The 26,217-nt window shown below is 47.1% G+C and overlaps 2 protein-coding genes across 9 annotated transcripts in view; both read left to right on the top strand.

Moving 5' to 3' along the window:
- slmapa (sarcolemma associated protein a) overlaps positions 1-7,232 on the top strand; it is a 45,297-nt gene extending 38,065 nt beyond the window's left edge. For 4 of the 6 annotated variants that reach the window (XM_023799626.2, XM_023799624.2, XM_023799623.2 and 1 more), the window contains 5 exons: positions 61-366; positions 790-907; positions 1,455-1,626; positions 1,716-1,850; positions 5,286-7,232. In XM_023799626.2, coding sequence (XP_023655394.1) covers positions 61-366; positions 790-907; positions 1,455-1,626; positions 1,716-1,850; positions 5,286-5,378 — 824 coding nt within the window. In that variant the 3' untranslated portion in view covers positions 5,379-7,232. Of the gene's footprint in view, positions 1-60; positions 367-789; positions 908-1,454; positions 1,627-1,715; positions 1,851-4,735; positions 4,824-5,285 lie in introns of all 6 variants that reach the window. The other 2 variants (XM_023799625.2, XM_023799622.2) reach the window with 1 other exon arrangement.
- A 3,081-nt stretch (positions 7,233-10,313) lies between these two features.
- flnba (filamin B a) overlaps positions 10,314-26,217 on the top strand; it is a 57,874-nt gene continuing 41,970 nt past the window's right edge. For all 3 annotated transcript variants that reach the window (XM_023799535.2, XM_023799533.2, XM_023799536.2), the window contains exon 1: positions 10,314-10,739. In XM_023799535.2, the coding sequence (XP_023655303.1) occupies positions 10,448-10,739 (292 nt within the window). In that variant the 5' untranslated portion in view covers positions 10,314-10,447. The remainder of the gene's footprint in view (positions 10,740-26,217) is intronic.

The following is a 26,217-nucleotide window of genomic DNA, read 5'->3' as shown; positions in this document are numbered from 1 at the left end:
TTATTCCCTGGCCGCCATCGCGTGACCCCGCGTTCCTCTCGCCCCCGCTGCGCCCCGCAGCCCAGATGCAGAAGCTGCAGGCGGACATGGAGGTGCTGCGGGAGCAGCGGGAGGGTGCCATCGCCGGGGCGCGTGAGGAGCTGCAGGCCGCCCAGGAGGAGGCGCTGGCCTTGCGCTGCGCGGTGCAGACGGCCGCCGCCGAGCGGGAGCGCGACATCGCGGGCCTGCAGAGCGACCTGCGCACCGTCACGGCTGAGCTGGAGAAATGGAGGCAGGCGGCCGCCGGATATGAGGCGGAGATCGGCGTCCTGCAGGCCGGCTTCCAGCAGCAGAGCCAGCAGGAGGAGCGCATTGCCCAGCTGCAAGGTAGCCCCACCCGCCACATAATTGCTAGGAGGGAAAAACCCACAGTGAGATCGCCACAGGGAACAGTGTTTGCTGACCCCTTTCATTTGCCTGCACACGCCTTTCTGGTTGTGGTTTTGTAACTGATTTAAAGGGCTGCGCGGTGGCCTGTGAGTTACCCAGATCCCTGGCTGCCTGCTTTTCATCAGCAGGCAGTCTCACTACTGCCCTCTAGCTGCTGGCGTGCATTGGGGCATCCCTTCAAAATGGCAGCATGAGCAGCCCCCAGTCGCCATGGGTGTGGCTTCCTGGGGAGCAGCCCGCTCCCTTCCCCAGCGCAGCAGAGCTGTGGATTTGTGGTTTCCATACTGTAGCATGTGTGACATTCTGCTTTCAGGTGGTCTCAGAGCTCAGTGGTGTCTGTGTGTGTCTCCCCACCCGCAGGCGAGCTGGACAGGCTGCGGCTGGAGTGCAGCGCCCTGCAGAAGGAGAGCGACGCCCTGCGGGCCGAGAAGGTGGCCCTCCTGGAGAGGCTGCAGCAGCTGGAGCTGGAGCTGGATAAGTACGCAGAAATGCGCTTTGTACTTTCCGTTAAAGCATCTGCTAAATAAATAAAATGTAAACGTATGTATCAAAGGAGCTCAGCACATGGCATGTTCAACCCACACGGCGCCCACTGGTGGCTGGTAGCGTGCCAATCCCATTAGCTGGCTGAGTGGGCGTGGGTCTGCCCGCAGGGTGCCAAGGGTGGCGATCGTCTTTGTTACTCTGTTTATGGGCGCGCCCCTGCCACATGCAGTACCTGCTAACAGGGTGGTGCCCTTCGGCCGGAGGGGGGGGGGGTGGTTTGCTCCGCCCACACTGCCCCTTCGTGATGAAGCCTGCCAGGCAGCACATCTCGTCTGCCCCTTTAATGTCACCCACCCATTTAATGACGGGCAGCATGTTTCTCTTCAGTGTAGCTGAACGCACTTCCTTGTCACCCTGCAGTGGGGGGCTTCAGGGGTGACACCATCATGTCTTGCCGGACCTCACTTTACAGAACCGTTTGTCGAGACACCTAGTGATGGTCACGTACCATTCTGACTGCGCCTCCGTCCCCCCCCCAGCTCCCGGGAGCAGAGCTGCACCCTGAGCAGCAGCCTCAGTGCACTGGAGCGGTCCCAGGGCGAGCTGGAGCAGCAGCTGGGATCCCTGCAGGAGCAGCACCGGCAGGACGCAGGGCGGCTGCGCAGCCAGCTGGCCCAGGCAGACGGCCACACCCGCAGCCTGCAAAAGGAGGTACGTCTCTGTCCCCACCCTCCGCTGGGGTTACCATGGTATGGTTTAGGTGACTCCCCGCACTGACTCATCTCCCCGTCCGATCGCAGTACGACGACACACAGACACAGCTGTCGGACCTGCGGGAGCAGTACGAGCGCACGGAGAGGGAAAAGTGCAGCATCCACGAGGAGCTGGAGCAGTGCCGTGTGAGCCTGAAGCGGCTGCAGGACAAGGAGGGCAGCGTAAGTGTCCTGGTGGGGCGACCCCCTACGTGCCCCTGGGGGAGTGCCTCTTAGTGTTCTGGCAGGGCGACCCCCTGCGTGCCCCTGGGGGAGTGCCTCTTACTGTCCTGGCGGGGCGACCCCCTGCGTACCCCTGGGGGAGTGCCTCTTAGTGTCCTGGCGGGGCGACCCCCTGCGTGCCCCTGGGGGAGTGCCTCTTAGTGTCCTGGTGGGGCGACCCTCTGCGTGCCCCTGGGGGAGTGCCTCTTACTGTCCTGGCGGGGCGACCCTCTGCGTGCCCCTGGGGGAGTGCCTCTTAGTGTCCTGGCGGGGCGACCCCCTGCGTGCCCCTGGGGGAGTGCCTCTTACTGTCCTGGCGGGGCGACCCCCTGCGTGCCCCTGGGGGAGTGCCTCTTACTGTCCTGGCGGGGCGACCCTCTGCGTGCCCCTGGGGGAGTGCCTCTTACTGTCCTGGCGGGGCGACCCTCTGCGTGCCCCTGGGGGAGTGCCTCTTACTGTCCTGGCGGGGCGACCCCCTGCGTACCCCTGGGGGAGTGCCTCTTAGTGTCCTGGCGGGGCGACCCCCTGCGTGCCCCTGGGGGAGTGCCTCTTAGTGTCCTGGCGGGGCGACCCTCTGCGTGCCCCTGGGGGAGTGCCTCTTACTGTCCTGGCGGGGCGACCCCCTGCGTACCCCTGGGGGAGTGCCTCTTAGTGTCCTGGCGGGGCGACCCCCTGCGTGCCCCTGGGGGAGTGCCTCTTAGTGTCCTGGCGGGGCGACCCCCTGCGTACCCCTGGGGGAGTGCCTCTTACTGTCCTGGCGGGGCGACCCCCTGCGTGCCCCTGGGGGAGTGCCTCTTAGTGTCCTGGCGGGGCGACCCCCTGCGTGCCCCTGGGGGAGTGCCTCTTAGTGTCCTGGCGGGGCGACCCCCTGCGTACCCCTGGGGGAGTGCCTCTTACTGTCCTGGCGGGGCGACCCCCTGCGTGCCCCTGGGGGAGTGCCTCTTAGTGTCCTGGCGGGGCGACCCCCTGCGTGCCCCTGGGGGAGTGCCTCTTACTGTCCTGGCGGGGCAACTCCAGGTTAGCCTTTTCAGGAGCAGAGATGTCCAAATGTGACCATGTGGGGACGGGGGCATCTGCTGTCTGTTCCATTATCCCCCAGAAGCACCACACTCGTTTATGTAAGAGCTGATCACCTGGACAACCCCCCCCCCCCCCCTTTATGAATGACAGTGGCTGTTTTCCCGCTGTCAGCACACCCCGAGACTCCATCAGCATCTCCAGTCTTGCTTCGCACAGGGAAATCTGCAGGTCTCCTCCTCCTCATGTGCATTTCACATGAATCCAGCCGGGATGCTCGCTGAGACAGTGATCCTGCCGGACAGAACCTCCTCCCTCAGCATCTTCCCCCAGTCACCCCCCCGCCCCCTCAGTGTCGTCTCCAGATAATGCGGAGAATGGATATAATTGACCTTCCTCAGATCCCTCCTTCCTGATACCCAGCCTCCAAATCAGGGGTCTCAAGCTCAGATAATCTGCTAGCCGCCAGCTTGGAGGGCAGCTCCCACATGGGGCCACCTGAGCTATGTTTTTATTTATGAGAAATGAGAGAAATGAAATAAAATTGTAATGTCTGTATTCTGCGGAAGCCCTGAAGGGCAAAACAAGCCTGCAAATGAGAACACTACAACATTAGCGGCATTGAAAATAGAAAAGGTATCTATCTTCTGATCATCACTGATGCTGATTGGGCAGAGAGCCTGTCAAATCGCGGACACTTGTAACTTATGTCGATATGCATGCTATCCATGTCGACTAAACGTTTGTCTCCCTTCAACTTTGAACTGAACTTAAGACCTGACTACTGTTTTGACAATGAGATTCTGTTGATTTGCACACCTGACAAAACAGTTCAACTTTAAACTGTACTTCTGTTTTCTTGTATGAATGCAGTTTGTAAAATGTTACACCTTCAGACACATGACTTGTCCTTGTCATTTGCGTCGTTGTGTGTTGTCCTGATGTTGTCTGACTGTTATGAATGTCATCTTGTTTTTCTTATAGTGCAGCTGTATCATTCTCCATTTGTGGTGTTCTGCATATCTTGTATCATTCTTAAATACACCATTCATATGCTTTCATTTTTTCACCCCGGTAAAGTTAGCTTCATATTTGATATTCAGTTTGTGTATTGGAGAATGATCTGTGTGTTTGAGAATGTTATAAGACGATATGCTGAACAACACAAACAACTGGGAGAACGATGCAGCCGGACTACAAGAAAAACAAGACGAACAAGACATCAGGATGACTTTCATAAGTCAGACGACATAATGATGCAGTCAAACGACAAGGAGGACGACCCGTCGTCTGAAGTTGAACTGACAAATATTTTGTCAGTTGTGCAGTCAACAGAGTCTCATTGTCAAGATAGTTTTGTCTGGGCTGATGTTCAGATCGAAGTTGAAAAGAGAATCGTGTTCTGTTGAGATGAACAGTGTGCATGTTGACATGTTTGGCACAAATGGCACAAAATCCCTTAAGGACAATGGAGTCCCTTAAGGAAATCAAAAGATCAACCTGCCGGCCAGATTTAATAACGATTCAAAAAAACAAGTAATGGGCTGTTCAAGCCCATCTCTGCAGCCCGATCTGGCCCAATGGCCTGTAGTTTGAGACCTCTGCTCCAAATGTTTAAAAGTATTTATAAAGTCCAGCTGTGCATGTGTTTGTGTGTGTGTATATCTATATTTAATATATATCTGTGCCCCCTCCCTCGTCAAGGACCCCATTGCCTGTGCGAGACCCAGGCCTGACCCCCACAGCTCCTGTTTCTGCCTTTAGTTCAGTTTTGGTTCGTTTTGCGGCGCTTCCGTTTGATTGATTGTACTGTGCCTTCCCTCCTTCAGCCGCCCACATTGCAGCCTCTCCAGGCCATAGTCTTCGCCCTTATCCTGGCTTTCCTGTATTGGTGCTACAGGCAGTTGTGATGGAAAGGTACCCAGTGCTCCTGTTGTGTCCTTCGTGTCCGTGTTCACGTCTGTGTCCCGTGTGTCTTCCTCATTGGTGCATGGCAGATAACACTCAAAGTGGCCTCTCTCTCTCTCTGTCTCTCTCTCTCTCTCTGTGTCTCTCTGTCTCTCTCTGTCTCTCTCTCTCTCTCTGTCTCTCTCTCTGTCTCACTTTTTTTGAATTGATGAACTCCCATCCTCTCGTCGCCTGAATCACTAATGCTTCCGGGTTCTCTCTCACCTTGGCGATTTCTGTTCCCTCTTGCTGACGTTCAGATTGGTCTCTTAGTAGCGCCGTAACGCCTTTCTCATTTCTCGAAAGGAGCCATTGTTCCACCTCTCCTCTTCGTCCTCCCGCTCTGGCGCTTGGCTCTGCCCGTGTGAGTGTGCAGTGCCCTGGCCGACCAGCGGGATGATGCCCCCCTCAGACTCCTGTCCTCCCTTTCAGAGTGCCTGGCTGCCCTGGATGCCAGTGGTGGCAGTGATGGTGGCGGTGACCGTGGTTGTCCTCTACCCCGGCCTGTCCCGGAGTGCCACCTGAGCCAGGCCCCGCATCAGCGCCCCCCCCCCCCCCCCAGCCCACGAGTTTGCCCATTGGACTCCGTTACTCCCCGAGTGGAGAGCGTAAGCTGGCTCTCTGCTTTTACTTGTACAAAGTCTACCTGTGTGCGTGTGTGTGTACATATATAAATAAATATAAATATATAGAGAATAAAAGTTAACTTCTGCTATAGATAAAATACTTTATCGGAGGTTAATTCTTTTTTTCTTAATCAGTTTGATGGGAATCTTTAAAGTGGCCTAAACTAGGCTTTTTTTTTTTTTTTTTTTTGGTTTTTATTTTCCATGGGTACCAAACCTATTCTGGGCAAATTGTGAGTCTGTGGTTTGCCACGTCGGATGTAAATGTAGTATTCCAGATTTCGGGGTAACAGCGAATCATCTGGTGCATGTGGCTCGCGGTGGGAGGGGCCACCCTCTGCCGAAGTGCCATCTGTATCCCTCCGTGAAGCGAGACCCCAGTGGAATCAGCAGGGAGGCGCTGGAGGCTTTGCCCTGCCCTGCTCTCTAACATGTATTATGAACAGCTATTCATAATACAGGCAACACTACAGTCCCTAGAGGTGACTAGCATGTCAGTACAATCGGGATTACGAAGCACTAACGTGGGCCCCTTTCAAGCCGGAATGTCTCTGCAGTCCTGCTTGAACAGCGGCCGAATGTCCAGAGAGCCGTCCTCCCTGTCGTCTGGCCTACACTACATAGACCGGGGGGATTTAGATCCTCCCCGTGCGATCTGCATGCACCAAACGGGTTCTCTATGATGAGTTTGCGGCCTTATTTTCCCTAACTAGCCTTTTGTTACCTCCCCCCCCATTTAGAAAAGGGGGTTGGGAATCAGGTGGGTGTATATCTGGAGTGAATAACCTGTGCAGTTAGTTCATTGACTATCATAGGGACAGGTGTGGCTGGAATGTGAGCCCAGTACTTCCCCTGGTAGGCGAACACAAGCCCAATGTCCCACTCTTTTGCTGCTTGAGGATTATGAGTAACATCGGAGCGTAGTCCGTCCCCAGACGCCATTATATCCCCACCCCACTTTTCCTATTATTTGGCTGCGAATGGGGTGGTTAGTGTTTCAGAGAGTAAAAAAAAAATATCACATGCGCATGCACTGTCTGCTGTATTTTTAGGGTTTTCTGGAATGTTCTGGATGTTACTCATGGTTTGGCCTATCACTGGATTCATTATACTCTAAGTCTAAAAGTTCAATGCCCCGATGCATTGCAGAATCTTGAAAGACCGTAGATCTTGAGAATCAGTCTGAAGGTGTAACATTTTACAAACCGCGTTCGCACAAATCTTATGCCAGCTAAATGGAGGGGGGGGTGGCCTTTCTTATGGTAGTTTTTTTTTTTTTTTTAAGTTTTGTTTTTGTTTTGTACCACCTCAACTTTCCATTGTTAAATGTCTTTAATGGGGTGAATCGGTAAGAAACTTTAGAATTGGGGGTTTCTTTGTGGGAAGGGGTGGGGGGTAGCATTTGGATTTATGAAATATCTGGTGTTTAAAACTTATTGCGAAAATGTCCTGCACATTGTCTGTTAAATGAACTTTCTTCTCTGTCAAAAATTCATGTACAATCCAAGCTGCCTGGTCACTTCATCCCAAGCTAGTGGTACACAGTGTACCCTTCTGTATATAGTTTTGTTTGCAAATATTGTTCCGGGATGCTCAGCTTCAAAATTACTTTTTTTTTTTTTTTTTTAGTAAATTGTTTAAAATCTATTTTGTAAAGAAATGGAAAGTCCCATTAGTTTCCTGAGTACAGATCTAAAGTATTTGCACTAACACATGTGATGTGCATGATTTTAATAAAAAGAGCCTTACTCTGCTGCAGCGTCTGTTTCCTTTGTGCATGTAGTTTGAGGTGTTCAGGCCGTTTTTTAACCATTCCACTCCTTTCTGATTAGATGACTGGCAGCTCCTTCATCCTCAGGTGCCCAACTTTTTCCCCAAGGGCCTAATTCCAGCAGTAACACTAAGCCAAGGTCCACTGCATCCAAAAAAAAATAATGTAAATGTGTTAACTCGAACGTGGTTGTTTGCACAGTCCTGATTCTGTTATCTCGGTCCAGATGCAGAGTCCATCAGTTGGTGTCTACTGCTCTGTTTTTGCACACTACTCCAGCCTTACTCCACCTGATCTCCAGTGGCTCCAACACCATTTCTTCCAACATATTTCATAGTATATGTGGGAAAAATACAGGAACACAGGAAGATCAACATTTTTACAGGGGACATGTAACCCATCTTCAGGGTTAAAGAGCGGTAGTTGAGGGGACTCATTGGCTTCTGTAATGCAAACCTTGTCATAGAAACTTTCTTGTGGTTGTATTAGGAAACGGTTGCACATCCACTTCGTAGAGTGTCTCTACTGTAACGTTGTCCTTTGAGGATGTTCTATAGACAAAATGAGACATTTAAAGTACTTTTTATTAAAAATTCTTACACTAAGTAGTAGCCCTTAGCCTGAGAAGTTACTGTACAAGTTGTCTTACTCCAGTTCTTATTCATATAAAAGTGATTAAAGTTTGCATATTTGTGTTCTGTTGAATAGTCAGGATTTCTGCTGACCTTGTACTCAGCTAGTAGTTTGGATAAAGGAACACATCAAGCTTAATGAATATTCAATTGTTTACACTTAGAATAGGCAGGTGACATTTTCTAAGGGGGCTTTTATTGAATTTTCTGACCTCTTTAAGTAATCAGTTGTGCTCCAGACCACCTGGCTCCTACATCAAGATACACAAGACGTTCACCAGGACACACCCCGGATTGCACAAACATGCTTATACCCAGAATAGTTTAAATCACAGCCATACCTGAACTACAAGCAAAGGGCAATTTTGCAAATAACAGTGATGATGTCATTCAGCTCACATAAGTGGTGATCAGAATATTGGGACAGTCAGTTCCTTCAAAGCTGATTTCTTGTCACTTAACCTCATAAATAAGTAATCCAGAGGTGCTGGATAAATGGATAACCATGCTAACCCCAAACTTTGCTCTCACCTGTGTGCATGCATCTGCTGGGAGGGGGGGGGCATTCAAATCACAGGGTGGTTTCACCATGAGGCCAGTGATCAAGACCCTTAACCCCCAATTGCTGACCCTACGTTGACGGAAAAAAATGTTTGTCGCTATAGATGTAAGCATCTGCTAAATAATAAATCATCAGTGTGAACATGAAAGAATTCCTATTAACCTACACACAGTATCACCATCATCGTTTTAAGCATATGATGTGTTTTATTTGCTGTTGATTTGCTTATTCCTACTGTTTAGTCACCAACAGCCAGCTCACGGCAGGAGTGCTGAGGCGCTAACACCCTGCTCTGTGGAACTCGAAACACATCTAATGGAACTTTCTAAGATCAGGGTATTTTCTCAGACTCTATGCAAAGTGACTCTGCCGGTGACTCAAGGCCAGAATTTTGCGGTAAAGGCGATAGTATCTGTTGCAAGTCTGCCAGGAACACCTGGTGCTTTGTTCTGGTGCTGTTACCAAAGAGCCGTGAATGCGCAAGTGCCTTTATGTCGCAACCGGACCTTCCAAAGATGGTTTATTGCGATGAGATGGCCTTTGGGATCCACACAGGCTGACTGAGACCCTGAACTCCTGGAGAAGGATGACAGATGGCGTATATCACTGGTGCCACAGTGACATGGGACAATGGGTGGGCCACCATGACTGAATCATTTTGGCTTATTTTGTCTACAGCTTCTTGGTGCCAATCATGTTATCACAGGCATCTGGGGAGTATAATAATACTGATACTCCCAGAAAGTTTGGATGAGTTAATAGAAGAAATTATGAATTACACAAACATTCTGGCAGTTTGCATCCATTAAGAGGTTTTGATTGCTTAAGCTGGATTTTTCAGAAATTAAAAATAGCATATTACAGCACTGTTCTATAAACTAAACATTCAGAATGCTGTTTGTTTTTGAAAGTTTACTATAAAATCCATGGAAGAAAAGTATGGCATATCGGTGTCTGTCCTCTCTGTCGACGTTAATTACCGTCTGGGGACGGAGCCTGCAGATGAGCTAATCATCAGTGTCTGCAAGCATGGTGCCCCCTCCCGCCCCCAGTGCAAAGCCCTGATGAAAAGAAAAATGGTGTATTTGTAATAATAGGGTCTGTCTGTCCTGTAGTAAACATAAAGATTGATGTCAACAGAAGCAGGGCAGGGCAGGGGCGGGGCCAACAGATGAGGTAAGTGCAGGAACTGTGCCAGGGCGCGCGAGGTGTGGAGAGCCGAGTCAAGGAGCCCGATCGTGGAACTCCGACGGATTAATGAAAGGTTACACACCCCCCCCCCCCTCAGGAGTAGCAAAGTAGTTGTCATCACTCAGTATATCACTTGTACAACTTAAAACGAAGTTAATATGTTGAGAATTACGCCGTTGACAAGAAATATCCAAATACTTTTGCACACCAGCGTTTATATAGCGCCAGCGGGCACTTAACACCGATGTGTTATTTCCAAGTGTCTGATTACCCCCACCCGATGTGTCATTAGGGTTCAGTATTCACACTAGAGGCACTCGTAGATGACTGTTACACATACCGGCAATACAGTATGAGTATGTATACACATGACCGATATAATGCTACCTATGCAGTCAGGCACCGGGTATTATATTTTTGTTACATGCTATGCATTTCTTTACAGTGACCACAAAGCTTCATGAGTAATCTAAACCATAGTGAAAAGAAATGCTGATGAATATAAAATTATGAAGTAGAAAACTCGCAAGCTGTATGTATAGCTATTCAATTTCTGTATTTGTTAAAAATGATTGTGCTTTTCAGAAGCCTGAAGCAAACCCTTACTCCCGAAACCCGCATCTGGAGCTGTCCCCAGTGAAGGCGGCGTCACGGCTCTTTATAGCCCGATGCGCATGCGCTTAATCTTCATTCACCCAGTAGAGAAAGACGGGCTGCAGGACGAGAAGTTGCATCAAACCCCCCATCTCTGCAACAACAGCGCACGCTAACGAGCTCCGATCGGCAACCAAAAGTAGTCGGGCTACAGCAAGATGCCGGTGACAGAGAAGGACCTGGCGGACGATGCGCCGTGGAAGAAGATCCAGCAGAACACCTTCACCCGGTGGTGCAACGAGCACCTGAAGTGCGTGAACAAGCGGATCGCCGATCTGCAGTTCGACCTGAGCGACGGCTTGAGGCTCATCGCCCTGCTGGAGATCCTCAGCCAGAAGAAGATGTACAGAAAGTACCACTCGAGACCCACCTTCAGGCAAATGAAGTTGGAGAACGTCTCGGTGGCCCTCGAGTTTTTGGACCGGGAAAACATCCGTCTCGTTTCCATAGGTAAAGCCATGCATGCAAATTTCCCCAATAAATCCGTCATACGCCTCTGACATCTTAATAAGCTACATGGTGCATTTATAATCGCGGTTTACTGTGATATTTGATAAATGGATAGATCGGCCCGAGAGGACGCCGCCGTCCCGTCCAACTTCAACGGGCGAAGGGATCGGCGTCCGCTGGGACGCGCACCGCACCTGTCCCCTTTTCCACGACCAGATGTCTTCTGGCTAGAAAAGCTTTCAAAAACAGCGAAGAATGCAAACTTTTTCTTATTGAATAGTATTGCGGCTATGCAGTTTTAGGTTTGCTCTAAGCAATGCGCTAAGTAATGCATAATTTATTTGTGACATTAAGCTTAGAGTTTTTTCCGTTCGCAAACAATAAATGTAGAATAATAGGCTATTGAAGCCTGTTATTTGTTGTTCCCCCCTTGTAACCTCGTGATATTGCTTTTGTTGCATTTAATATTACACCATCTGGGATGTAATTTTATATAGGACATGTTTAGCGAACCTGTAAGGAAATGTAACTTAATAAACCGTCGGTGCCATAATCTTATTTGTTAGCTGTCGCCGTAATGAGGAAAAATTAGGACTTGAAATGTAGCTGCGTCGCGTTTTTGTTGGACTTCTTTCCAACACCATCGGAGTGACATCGGAGTGCTGTGGGAATCTCCATTCTTCTAGGTGGGGCAAGGCTCTCTAGGTGTCTGGTAACTCCCCTTTTGGGAGTGTGTGTGAGAGAGCTCGTCCTGTTTAAATAGTGGTGTTTTAGCGGTGTACAAACGTAATTCAACCATATGTTTAAGCCATTCACGGGCACTACATTTCTTTGCGCGTTCAGGACTACGGATTTAAATCTGGTTTCCCGTCTTTCTGTAATGTTTATGCGCCCTGTTTTACGCGTGCTTCCTCCAGGTACTCATATTCCCTCTCATAGTCCACTAACATGCATTTCCTGCATATTAACTAATTTGCCCCTGGGTCTCTGGAACATTTGCACATTGCTAAGATTTTGCACCTCATAAAGGGTGTGCATTACTCTCAGGAATAATACTGAATATTTAAGGATGTACTTTGTAATTCTTAGAAATGCCGGAGCGGAGCGAGATGGTGACAGCGCAGGCTTGTCCATTGAGCCTAGGTGACTTACCTGCAGGGCAATAAGGGCCTCGTTGATAAAGTGCCTTATCTCACCTAAGGAGGGTGCAGTCACTATGTCTACACCGTGTCTGCAGTTAGTCATGCCTGAATAACGTTTTTTTAAAATCTAAAAGTAGATAACAGGATGCACTGTCCATTGTCATGGATACGTTGAGACATTACAATGGGTTTGTACGTTATGGTTGAGTGACACTGGACCTTACTATGTAAGGAATGAGTCATGCCTTAAAGAATCAGAGCTGGACAGGGAGGGTCCAGTGATAGGTTACGTAGACACCCCATCCACCCCCCCCCCCCCCAAACACACAGCTGCACTGTTCTGATTTACAATGCTTATGGAAGCTGCTGTGAAGACCAGGAGAATTAAAGTGCTGAATTCTGCTTGAGCACAGTAGTACTGACAGTTGTTGTTGTTGATATCTAGCTTTCAGAGATTAGCTTCCGATACCCCTGACATGTTGGTGCCTTTGTGATGATGCGGAGAGGGAGACGCTGAGCAGTTTCTCTTTTTAAATGCATTTTGGTTTCTTTTTGGCTCCCTAGAGTGCATTCCCACTATAAAATCTGCACTGGAGATGTCCTCTTGTTGTGATGTAACCCCCCCAATGCACTGGTGACTGTCTCCCATCCTACAGCAAGAGTGATGTTATTGCTTTTTAGGGGAGAGGATGAGATGGCCAGGCACAAGGTGCTTAGCTTGCTTTTTAAAACGTTCTCTAGCCTGTTAATACCGTCACTTACAGGCAAGATGTTTTCTGTGCCGTTAGTAACACGTCATGCTTCATTGTTTTCCGGGCTTCTGCGATATCTGACTCGCCCCCTTCCCCAGTTCCAGCACTGGGCTCAGTGGGATACTCTTACAACACGTTGATCTCGTTGGGATATGTAGGTTCTGCCAGTCTGTGGAGTCTGGATCTCTTTAAATGGTTTGCGGGCTTCTTGAAGTGAGCTCGGGCCTCGCCTTGCCAGCCCACCCTGTCGATGAGTCAATCTTTAACCATGGGCTTGAGGGTGACATCAGTTGGTTTCATTTCCCAGCGTTGAACTTTGCCACCGTGGCGGTACTGCCGGCGTTGTACTGATGACCGCTGTCCCAACCGGTCGACGTTCATCGAAAGCAAAACGGAGTACGGTGCAAAATGTTATGTCCTGTGCGGAAAACTTTTCACATGCGCGTTTGTGCCTGCGTGTCCCATGTCTTGTAAATCCCATCCAGTAAATCATCCTTACTCCAGTTTCTCTGCCTTGCCCCATTCTACCCAATTCATGAAGCTTGTCTTCTGTATTGAACACTAAAAGTGCTCACCAGCACAATGCTGGCCTTCAAGTGGCAAAGTTCAATACTGGGAAGTGTTAAAGAGAGAGTATCTATTATTATTATTTTGCAAAGGGTCCATGGAGACAAGATTGCAGCAAGCTTGATACTCTCTTGTTCATGCTCTCTTGTTCACGTGTAATTCCCCCATTCCGTGTTTTTGACTTCTGCGTAGCTACGGACTTTGATTCTTCGTTCACCCTTTTCTGATACTGCTATTTTGGGTTCAACTTTATTGCCGTCATCATAGTATCGGTGTAATTGTAAAACAATAACCAGTGGTATTCATACCTTATCAGGTATCCTCTGTATTTTCCAGCCTCTTCCTTTACTCTTCCATCTCCCCACCTCGTTTCCATTGCTGTTCCAGCCTTACATCCCTACAAGGATAGTAACAGAAGGTCGAAGTAGCGGCTGAGAAAGAGAATCACATGTCATACCTGGCTTGTGTAACTCACTGCTGAGGAATGTTCTGCATGTCTGATCAGCTAAGTGTTGTGCCTTCTGATGTGGAACATATGGTTCGTCATTGTTGTGGAAGTCTGATCCAGTAAAACCTCCAGTCCACTAATTGATGCCTAATAAATCCCAGCAACAGCTTCATAGTGTTTTTCTTTTTTCTTTTATTCTGGCTTGCATTGTCATGTTCACCACAGAGTTGGCTCTTGGAGAGATTATGTAGAAGGCTCCTCGATGCCAAGGCCTTTCATTTTATAAAATGACTGTTTTGGTCAACACTAGTGTGGGTGTTGAGTTACAGTTCCTTCACACCTGGGTAAACTGCAGTGTTTAGGATTTCTCTGTGTTCGTTCAGGGCTGGGTCCTTCAGATGGTGCTCACCAACCACTTTGTGATGTTGGGTTTCCTGTCTGGCATTCCTTTTTGCTGACCAGTCAGAATAAATTAGTATTTCATTGCTGAAACTGGTCATATGTCCATTATTTTGCTTGTGACAGACCTGCTTTTCATTGCCTGTTTGGTTTGCAATTTGGGCGCCCAATTGAATGCAGGGAGGGAACATGGTGCTGATTTAATCCTCGACCATTTCCTTTCTTTAGTCGTACATTTGCCTGTATGTTGTATACGTAAGCCCGCACAGGTATGGCAGAACAATTACCTACTGCGTTTTAGTGGGTTTTTGTGCCTCATTTTCCCCTAGCAGGCACTTCAGTTTGCCAACATCTGAATGAATACCATCCACATGACCATTTTAAACCCCAAAGACCTATTTTTAAACATGTTCTACATTTCCAGAAAAAACAAATCAGGTTCAGTAACTTAAGTGTACAGTAGCAGCCCCTCTCTTAGGCTGTGAACCAACAGCACCTTTGGCTACAGCTTTGACCACTGCACGGTGCATGTACTTCGGGGTGCTGGCTGCAGTAGTCCTATCCGTGGCTCCAGTGACTTGCACGATTGCTCCTCGTGCAGTACGAGGCTCCCCTTCGTGAAGATGGCAGCTGGACGTCCCTGCGCTGTCACTCACATGGATTCCTGTCGAATGTAGCGTAGTAGTTTGTAAACTGGGCGTCTTACAGCCTGTTGTCCTGGTCCCTGGCCAAGGCCAGACGTTTTTAATAAATATAGTTGTCTCTCTCAGTCCCACCCACTGCATCCTTTTAAAATTTTGGCATCATCAAATGCGGCTAGATCATATCTGGCTGTTCTAAACTTAATATTACGAAAAGCTTCACTAGTCAGCAGCTGTGATATAAATGGCTCTCGGTTCAGGGCTAATTTTGTTTTTCCAAATGCTCATGCTCAATTAGGAACTGCGAGTGCTGCAGATTTGGGGTGGCGATGAGATGAATGCAGTAGTTGATAATTACCGTCACGTCGTTTGGTCTTACTCAACTTTTTTTTTTCCTGTATCCTTCCAATTAATTATACTAGTCTCTAGTATAGCATCAAGTATCATGGAGATGTTTTCATTTGGCCGAAGCTTTTGCTAGCCATGGAGTGGATATGCTGACATTATTTAAGGCTTGACAATAAACCTGCTAGTAATCATCTTCCTCCGCCTGGAGTTTTAGAGAACCCCCACACTTCTGTAAAATCAGCTATGACATGGTTAATCTTGAAGAATCCCCAAGTCATTGCCTTGTGGGCTGGTTAACTAGTTGCAATGTCTTTTTGATTTTTTGGTCTTGTCCAGTTCCTGCCCCCCACCATATTTTTTTGTAGCCTCGATCTGACTGCTTGGTAGGGGGTTGTCTGGCCACTGGATAGAGGTGGTGTTGGAAGGAAGCCCTCATCCTGAGCCTGAACATCACAATGTTTGCTTGCTACCTGAATTGACCTTGTTCTGTACCTTGGGATGAATGTAAAGACTGCTGAGGTCGTCCTTGAAGAGCTTTTCAGGTGTGGTGCTGCTGAAAAGGAACCAAGATCAATCCACTAACGCAGGGGTGGCCAGTCTTATCCAGAAAGGGCCGTTGTGTGTGCGGGTTTTCGCAGCAACTCAGTTAGATTACTAATTAGAGGACTGATTCACTGAGTCCTCACACCTGAGTTTGAACAGCTGATTTAAAGGTTGTCCCAAAAACCAGCGCACCCACTGGCCCTTTGCAGATAAGATTGCCCATCCCTGCACCAAGGAATTGCTTAAGCACATCTCTAGTATGGCGTCTGATAAACATGTAGGGCTTATCAGCTTCTTCACCGCGAATTTTGCACAAAGCCTCAAACCAGCTTCAAGGGAGGATAGAAAGCATTTGCTTTTCTTTAAAATAAACTTTTCCATTTCGAAGAACAGGAAAGGGTGTGATGCGATGGATCAGTGATCAGTGATGCTTCTGGTACTTTCCAGCTCTGTAAACTGACCTGCATTCCAGACCTTCACATCTCTGCATATTTTGAGAGCAGGTGTGCGGTCACCATGATGGAATCTTTCCATAGTAACATTGATATCGGAAGAACCAGTATCGGTACTGAGTACGGTATCACAGAAGGTATGGCCAGGCCAAGCTGCTGAAGTTGTCCTCGCCTGAGATCGGTTGTGTGAGTGAGTAGTAGAAGACCAGGAGGTACAAAAAATGCTAAAGATGAACTTGAAGCCTTGTGTCCTTGTGTTTTTGGGGGTGTCATGTTCACAGTTCTTTTTAATTTTTGAAACAATTGTCCAGAATTTTTTAGCAGTCGTAGCATCGTAGTGTCTGTCCCGCAAATGTCTGTCCTGCTAAGAGTGTCCCCCCACCGTCTGGCTCATATTGTAACCTGCTTGAGCCTTCTGGAAAGATCTGGGCTCCCCTTCAGCTCCCATTGAGAGACATAAATCTGAGTAACTAAGTATTTCCTTTCATATATCTGCAAGGCAGTCACAGTCCATGAAAGCCCCCTTCAAAGTGCACATCTAGCTTCTTTCAAAGATGAACCTGCATCTTCCCCCCATTCTTCCCCTGTTGGGTAGTCTTGATGATGTTCTCCCATAAGCTGCTCTCTGTAGTCTAATGAGATCAGATAGGTCTGATGTTTCTATTAGGACAAAGCCAAGGGATGAAACGTCAAATGATTACTTGATGCCTCGAGGTACGTTGGGTTCACAAGCTGTGATTTGCTTCTGCTGGCCTGATGGATTGTGTTCCCATTTTGACTGTGTACTGAGATTTACCTCTCTTGGGGGTTGGGGGGGGGGGGCACTTTCCAACCAGTCTTGTTCGAGCAGTAGCCTCGTTAACTGATACACTCTAGGTTTCCTGGCGCAGCCGGTGTCTGGGAGCCTCGATCGTGTTTCATCTGATTTGTAGAAATGCAGAACTACTTGACTGAGGTTTGGTGGCATAACTTTAAAGGCAATCTGTTGTGAAAATTTGCTAAGAATCCGGTCTTTTGTTTCATATTGGTAGCTATTATCCAATCATTATTGCAGATATTTACATCCAGAGAGAGAGAGACTCTCCTGGTGGTAATTTTAAAGGAGGCTGGTAGCCCACTCTTCTTAGTGTCTGAGACAGGGGGTATCTGCTTATCTGTTGTCATGACGTTTGCCCAGTGTCCATGTAGAAGGTCAGTTGGACTGTGCCACATTCATGCCTTCTCGTCCGGTTTTCTCAGAAGTTGTCATGTAGTTATATGACCAAGAACTTTCTAGGTACTGAGACCTGTCTGACTCGTTCCACGGGTAATGAAGGCGGACCGCCGCACCGGCAGCAGGAGTGTAGGAGAACAGGACAGGATCCAGTGCGTAGAGTCCAGAGGAAAAACCCTGCTTCAATCCACAGGCGCCTGCTTGGAAACCTGAATATGCCAAGGATGGGTTTTTCCTAGCTGGAGATAAGGTAGGGTGACCAGATAATCCATGTCAGGGAGGACACTCTGAGCTAGGACAAGAATTGTAAATTACCATTTCAATTAAACGGACCTGGATTTCACTTGAGCACTGAGTTCTTGCTGTGTGCTGATTGGTCAGTCTCCTATAATCAAGCATGTGTCACTAATGCTAATGTGAAACAACTGGATGAGTCTTTCAGTCAAGGAAACAAACCAGTCAAAGCACAAGAAGAGCTGAACTATTTAGCTGAGCACAGGAGCCTTTCAATTTGAAAGTAGTTTGTAAAACCCGAAGTAGCTCAGTGTCCTTCCTGACGGATTATCTGGTCATCCTACTAATAAGGCCTGCATCAGTAATACACCTCATAATTTGGTTACTTTTTTGCATGTCTGTCACTTTCCATCGCTACAGTAAGACTGTAATCCTTTCTGCTTTCTAAACAATCACCCTGTTCTAACTTGTGATCAAATGTTAGTTTGTTTATTGCAAAATGTTACCTACATTGCAAATTGATGTAGGAAATGGGAAGTCTGTAAGGCAAACAGGAACTTTGTATTGTCTTCAAGGAAGACCTTTGGCACGGTAGTTGTCCCTGTTGCTGTTTCGGAAAACCCTAGGAAAGCTCAGGGACTTTCTGTTTTGCTTCTTTAGAAACAAAATTAATGACTTAGAGGCTTTAATTTCTTCAGACAATTACGACATTATAGGAATAACTGAAACATGGATGAGTGACAATGATGGTGATGAATATAATATGGATGGTTATACGTTGTTCCGTAGAGACCGGATAGGCAAGAAGGGAGGTGGTGTTGCAGTATACGTAAAAGAAAACTTGCAGGCAAGGGATCTCACTGATAAAAATAAAAATTCAGAAGCTGTATGGATCAAACTTGATGCTAAAGATTCAAATGGCCTAATTGTCGGGGTTTGTTATAGGGCACCTAATGTAGCTGTAGAGGAAAGCAGAATATTATATGATGATATCAGGATTATGAGTAATAAAAATGATGTGGTGGTTATGGGTGATTTTAATTTACCTGGGATACAGTGGGACACAGTCTCTGGCTGTTCTGTAAATGAACTTGAGATGGTGGAATTAGTACAGGATTGTTTTTTTACTCAGTTTGTTAATACTCCTACCAGGGGAGAAGCCCTTCTTGATCTCGTTTTTTGTAATAACCAGGATAGGATTGGAAAATTAGAGGTTTTAGACCCATTGTACGGTAGTGATCATAACATGGTTAAATTCGAGGTTAATTTTAGTGTCCGAAGAGCAAAGTCTAAATTAAAAGTATACAATGTTAGGAAGGCTAACTTTAATGGTATGAGACGGAAATTAGAAACTGTAAACTGGACAGAATTAAATAGCAAAACAGTTGAAGAGGCATGGGAATTTTTCAAAAGCACATTGTTGCAAGTGCAAGAGGACTTCATACCTGTTTCCAGCAAAACTAAATCTAGGAAACGACAACCAAGGTGGTTTACTAAGGAAATTAAGAATAAAGTCAGGAGGAAAAGGGCTCTGTTCCACAACTGGAAAATAACTAATGATTTCAAAATCAAGCAGGAGTATCTAAGTCTACAGGCAGAGTTAAAAAATGACATTAGGCTATCAAAGAGGGATGTAGAAAGAAAAATTGCATTGGAGGCTAAGCATGACAGTAAAGGTTTCTTCCAATATTTTAACTCCAAGAGAGCACTAAAAGCTGAAATCACTAATTTGCAGGATAGTAAGGGCCTTATAATTGATAACGAAACTGATATGGTAAACGAGTTTAATGATTATTTTTCAAGGGTGTTCACAATAGAGAACACAAGTAATTTACCACCAATTAATACGAATACAGCATCGTCTATGACCAATATATGTATAACTGAGGTTGATGTGATACTAAGCCTAGCTAAACTCAAAATAAATAAATCGCAGGGGCCTGATGGCATCTTACCTTTAGTCTTGAAAGAGATGAGGGATATTATTAGCCAACCTTTGACTTTAATATTCCAGAAATCGTTATCTGCGGGTGTGGTACCATCAGATTGGAAGCATGCTAATATAACACCCATATTCAAAAAAGGGGATAGAAGTAATCCAGCAAACTATAGGCCAATCAGTTTAACTAGCATTACTGGAAAAATAATGGAAGCTATAATTCAAGTGAAAATGGTAGATTACCTAGATGCAAATAACATTATAAAGGATAGCCAACATGGATTTAGGAGAGGTAGATCCTGCTTAACGAATCTGCTTGAGTTCTTTGAGGAAGCTACAAGTGAAATTGATCACAAAAAGGCCTATGATGTGATTTACTTAGATTTCCAGAAAGCCTTTGATGTTGTCCCCCACAAACGGCTCTTGTTAAAGCTTAAAGCTGCAGGAATTTTAGGAACTGTGGCAGCTTGGATCAAAAACTGGCTAACTGATAGGAAGCAGCGAGTAGTTATTAGAGGCACTATGTCACAGTGGGCCTCCGTTTATAGTGGGGTACCGCAGGGTTCAATTTTAGGACCACTATTGTTCCTAATTTACATTAATGATATTGACACGAATACATACAGTAAACTGGTTAAATTTGCAGACGACACTAAGGTGGGCGGGGTAGCAGATACTAATCTAGCAGCAGAGAGGCTTCAACGGGATCTGGATTTAATTAGCGAATGGGCTGATACTTGGCAGATGAAATTTAACACAGATAAATGTAAGGTAATCCATGCAGGGAGCAGAAATATACAGTACAGATATTTTATGGGTTCCACTGAAATAAAGGTAGCTGATTACGAGAAAGATCTCGGTATGTATGTTGATGCTTCCATGTCCCACTCTCGCCAATGTGGGGAAGCAATAAAAAAGGCGAACAGAATGTTGGGTTATATCTCTAGATGTGTGGAGTTTAAGTCAAGGGAGGTGATGTTACACTTATATAATTCCTTGGTAAGACCCCACCTAGAATACTGTGTGCAGGTTTGGTCACCATACCTCAAGAAGGACATTGCTGCCTTAGAAAAGGTGCAACGAAGAGCTACGAGAATGATTCCTGGTCTTAGAGGAATGTCTTACGAGGAGAGGTTAGCGGAACTGAATCTGTTCAGCCTTGAGCAAAGGAGACTAAGGGGGGATATGATTCAGGTCTATAAGATTCTAACGGGTCTGGATGCTGTTCAGCCAAATGACTATTTCAATATTAGTCTAAATACTAGAACTCGTGGCCATAAGTGGAAATTAGCGGGAGAACATTTTAAAACAAATTTGAGGAAGCACTTCTTTACACAGCGTGTAGTCAGAGTATGGAATAGTCTTCCTGCTATTGTAGTGGAAGCTAAAACCATGGGTTCCTTTAAATCAGAGCTAGATAAGATTTTAACAACTCTGAGATATTAGCTAAGTTCTCCCCAAACGAGCTTGATGGGCCGAATGGCCTCCTCTCGTTTGTAAATTTCTTATGTTCTTATGTTCTTATGTTCTTAAGTGGGAATTGTCTTTTTGGCTGAGTGGTATCACTGGCGGTCTGTCGGATGTTGGGTCTTCTTGACGCAAAGATGCATCTTTTGATTTGAAAGGCCACATAGCTTTTCTTGCCTGCACCACGAATTTTAGCTACTGTACATAGGACTCAAATTTCAAGGCAGAGTAATAAGGAAACTTTATAAATTCTATTGGACAGGCAGCACATGCTAAGTAAGGAGTTCTGGAGTTTGGGGTCAGATCTAGGGATCATTCTGACACCCGATGGCCGTATGAAATTCTGTAGTTAAGGTTCAGAAGGTTATGTTGGCTTATTTTACAGTTCCAGTGGTTCAATTTTTTTCAGTAATATTCAGTTCACATTTCTGATGATTTCATTGTATTAATTTCCAACATGCAGCATGGAAATGGACAGTTTGTGTTTTTGATTCCTTAAGTATTGAAATTTTTATACTTCTCTAAATGTATCGACACTGGGATAGGTTTACTTTGCCCGGGATTCGGTCACTCTGGCAAGGTGAACCCTTACATTCAAAAAGGGGAAAACTTCCACAAAACGCCAGGGCACTTACCAGGTTTGAAGCCTGCTGTTTGGGTTTTGGGGATTGTAGAAAGTTTGAACACAGTTCAGCCATTCAAACAATTCGGCTGTTGATGTAGGCCTTTGACAGGTTTGTGGAAATATTTTCGTAGATGTGAGATTTGACCTGTTTGCCTCTTGTATATGTGGTGTATGCACTCCTGTGGTTGCACCATGGAAAATGTTCTCTCTAGAAAAGCCTACAAAGTTTGTGTAGCAAGAATTTCTCTGTTGACCTACTGTGGACTCAGCCCACAGTATGCTGTTGTGCGTCATTGGATGTTGGGACGTTTTCGTATGAAGCTAATAGCAAGTTGGTCAGTTATTTTTCAGCCACTGTGTCAATCATATTCATTTGTCTTATATCCAAAGTCCATACTATTAAGTTTTTTAAGGAGTATGCTGATACACATGATACTTAACTGGTTGATGCAAAGCCTTTGAATATGGGTGAAGATTAGCATGAATTTTGATTTGTGATTAGAAGTGGTGATTTGATTTATTTGCATTTTTAAGGCCCCCCAAGTAAACGCTGAGACCTATTCTGAGTGAAAGACAGGTAAAGAGACGGTATTGGTCAAAAACGAATTGTGAGGTACCCTACGGATGCACACTCACTAAGACAAGGATGTACACTCACTAAAACAAGAAAACGTGGGAGAAATCCTTTCATCTTTAACAACTGTAATTTTTGTGCTGGCTGGACCCTTGTTTGTGTGGGACTTAGAGTTGGTTTCCGCATTGAATAACAGTGGTAAGAGCTTTTTGATCTTGACGTTCCTGTTTGCTATGGAGACTGCCCTATGGAATGACAGAAGTGCGCATGTTTTTGCGGCAGCATGCCCCAACCTTCCACTATAACTGGAAAGTAACGCACTTTTTCCATAAAGAGCTGCAAGTTTTGACAACTTGAAGCAAATCGGTTGCAGAGGATCTCACGGACTGTCTTATGGACGTCACCAAACATCTTTCCAGATTCTTAGATTCGTGTAGGAAAAAGGCTGTCTTGCATAAGTTCAGTGTGTTTCACAGAAGAGCTAATCTGCAGACTAGAGCATGCGGTCGGGAACGTAATACCGGCTTGTGGCTATTCTGTCATGTTGAGTAAATGGGTTTTTGGATGCACTGCCTTTGTGCCTGTTGCGAGGGTCAGAGCTGATGTTTGTCATAAACCTGGGAAAATGTGGAATAGCTTCCATCCTCCGACCAAAGGGAGTTAGGTCATCGCTTTGGAACTGCTGGGTGCTTTAATGAATGGGGACGGAGATCAGACTGAAAGTGCCGGCCGATGCCCCGGCTGAGATGAAAGGAGGACCCCGCGTGTGGTGGCGTGGCTTGCATTAAGTGACGTTTGTGGTTTTGGGGGGGGGCAGGGGCAGGGGCGGCATCCACCAACCTTTGAGCTCAGCTACAAGCCAGAGGGCTGTTTAAAGTTTCACAGGGCATTAAGCTGGCCAGACATAATGCTGCGTATGCTGTGGACCTGACCCACGAGCCTGTACTGCCGCTTAGGCCTGCTTTCGGCTGCTCATTCCCACCTCCCCCCAACGAAAAATGGCAATGTTTGATGAAAACAGTCTGAAGTTGGTAGGAAGTGCAACAGGGCAACTGCTTTTAATCGAGGCGGTTTTTGTGGTCTGTATGGATCCTGACTCGGGTCTGGCCTGTTTCCTTTTCTGACCAGAACTGGGCCGTGTGCAACCCAGACGTGGGTAATGGGGGGATAATGTGCCCCAGCAATACCCGGCAACCGTTACTTCCCCATGGGAAGCTGGGGTTGAACTTCGGAGGGGGTGGGGTGGGGTGGGGAGGGTGTTGTTTGCCAAGTGTTTCAACTCTGTCCAATATGCAAATTGTGCCCCCAAGTAGCCTTACTGACTGATGGAGGATAGTACCACAACCACGAAAGTATTGTCCCCCCTCAAAGCTGCATCCTGATGCATTGTGGGTACAAGCCTCATTGGAAAAGGTGCTGCTTATGGTGACTGATCTGTCCTGGCACAGGAAGTGCATGTTGTTGTAATGAAGAGCTGCCACTCAGGGTTTGTACGTCTTTGTTAGTGAAGTAGTATTTTTAGGCCTCTCAGAGTAGGAGAACCTCGTTTCAACACCACTTGTCTTCTGACTCATTGAATAAGCCATGACATTACCTGACTAGACTCTTAATGTGGCTAGTGGGCAGGAGGGGGCTCTTTGTTCTCTTGCCCCCCTCGTTGGTCCCCCAGGGGATGAGATGGTGAGCTCATGGGGCAAGCATGCACCGGGCTAGGTAACTGCTTGGGTTGGGGGTGGAGTGGGGGGGGGGGGCTGTGTCCCTTGCCCAAGGTCATCTATGATGTCATGATTCTTGCAGGGCTCTGTATTAGAGTGTAAGGGGCGGGACTAGGACTAGCATTCCTGGGGAATTCTGGAACCTTCCTGTTACGCCCTCTGGTACCAAGCGCATTGTGTGCTTTGTTTTCTCAGGCAAGCCAATGCTCTCTCTCTCTCTCCCCCCCCCCCTCTGTCTCTCCCCCTGCCTTTATGAGCTTTACATAACCCTGTCAGTCTTTCAGAATACTGATTTTAAAAAATTTTTTTTTATGTAGTTTTTTTTGGTTCAAAACTACTAAAGAGTTTCCTGGAGGCCATGTGTACAGCTGGCAAAATTCTTTTCTGTTTTTTTGTTTTTATGCAAATTTATTTGTAGCCTTTAAGAGAAGGAATGGTATTCACCCAAATAACAAGAAGTCAAAGTGGGAGAGACATTGACTTCATGAAATGCATGTGACAAACATGGGGGGAAAAAAACATGGCTTCCTTAGCTTAACTACAAGCCTGATCTGTGACACTGGTTTTAAGGGGAGGTTTAAGTTCTAGTAACTTTATTGGATTGCATTGGTTGTGAAATTAAGGCATTTATTGACGGTTTTTATCTACTAGCAGACGTGTGGTGCCGGTGCTGGAGCTCCCAACAGCTGTCGCTTTATGACATCAGCTGTGAAGTGATGTGAAAAAGCTCAGGAAGGGCGGCTGGAGTGGTGGGGGGGGGGGGTGTAGGGTTGGGGGGGACTGCGAATGTTCCAGAGTGTGCTGTTCATTTTGAAGAGTTGAGGTTCTTGGTAATGCTCACCTGGGGTATTCGTATGGTGCTGAAAGTTAGTTCTTCTGCCACAGAGCAAAGCTGGGGCTGGTGTTTCCCCGTTAGCTGTGGATGTGGAGGCCTCGTCCTGGGGGCTGGGGCTGGTGTTTCCCCGTTAGCTGTGGATGTGGAGGCCTCGTCCTGGGGGCTGGGGCTGGTGTTTCCCCGTTAGCTGTGGATGTGGAGGCCTCGTCCTGGGGGCTGGGGCTGGTGTTTCCCCGTTAGCTGTGGATGTGGAGGCCTCGTCCTGGGGGCTGGGGCTGGTGTTTCCCCGTTAGCTGTGGATGTGGAGGCCTCGTCCTGGGGGCTGGGGCTGGTGTTTCCCCGTTAGCTGTGGATGTGGAGGCCTCATCCTGGGGGCTGGGGCTGGTGTTTCCCCGTTAGCTGTGGATATGGAGGCCTCGCCCTGGGGGCTGGGGCTGGTGTTTCCCCGTTAGCTGTGGATATGGAGGCCTCGTCCTGGGGGCTGGGGCTGGTGTTTCCCCGTTAGCTGTGGATGTGGAGGCCTCGTCCTGGGGGCTGGGGCTGGTGTTTCCCCGTTAGCTGTGGATATGGAGGCCTCGTCCTGGGGGCTGCAGCTGGTGTTTCCCCGTTAGCTGTGGATGTGGAGCCTCGCCCCTGCAGTGCAGCAGCAGTGCTGGTTATTCCCCTCACCTCCCAGGGACAGATGCTCTTTGTTTCTTGCTGAATGTTTCATCCATGAGCTTGTTTCGCTTTAGATTTGACACGTGACTGGTTTTCGTTAAAATTCTCCCTTCCTGTGGTTGCCGCCATCGCTGAGGCTAACATGCGCCTGCTCTTCAGGCTAACCGCATCTGGCCCAGTCCCGCGTATAGTTTCCCCTGCACTGTCAGACCATCTCGTAGGATGCCCCGTCAACCTGCCAGCCAACTTTCCGGCATTCTGCCCTGGGAATGTTTTCCCACATCCAAGTGAGAGGCTGAAACTTGTGGAATCCTGCGTACTGGTTGTGATCTTCTGCGGGCCTGGCATGTTTAACACTACAGGTCATTTTTATTATAATTATTTATAATTATAATAAAAAAAATAATTTATAATAATAATTATTATTTTTTTTTAATTCTCCATTTTTTGGGGTGGTGTGTATCACAGGAGATTAAGGGTTTGTTCCCATGTGTGGAAGGTCATAGGTTCCAATCTGCCCTTAACCGAACTGCTCTGGGGCTCCAGACTCTAGTTGACTCCAAAACTCACGTGTATGTACATGTGTCTGTCTCATGGAGACGAAGGCAGGGAATGTGAAAGTTGCCCAGTTCCCTCACAGGCCTGAATAAAGTGCCTCTATTCTGTTCTGCTCTTTTGTGTTGCACTTCAGGTGTCATCCTGTTTACGTTAGCAGCTGCTTCCAGGGGCACGATTCCTTCTCCATTCCGGAGATGGGATTTCCTGTTTGTGAACCACGGGGCAATTAAGACAACTGAGTTTCAGCTTGGCCTCGGCAACGCCAACGCATGCAGAAATATGCTTAAAGATCATCCCTTTATGTGCCTGTTTTTATGTAATGTGGTTTTGGGGGACACGCTTCTGTGATATCTGCAATAAAACAAA

This window comes from Paramormyrops kingsleyae, chromosome 8 (assembly GCF_048594095.1).
Source record: "Paramormyrops kingsleyae isolate MSU_618 chromosome 8, PKINGS_0.4, whole genome shotgun sequence".
NCBI classification, from domain to species: domain Eukaryota; kingdom Metazoa; phylum Chordata; class Actinopteri; order Osteoglossiformes; family Mormyridae; genus Paramormyrops; species Paramormyrops kingsleyae.
Note: the sequence above shows the minus strand (reverse complement) of the source record. Positions and strands in the feature narration are given on the sequence as shown.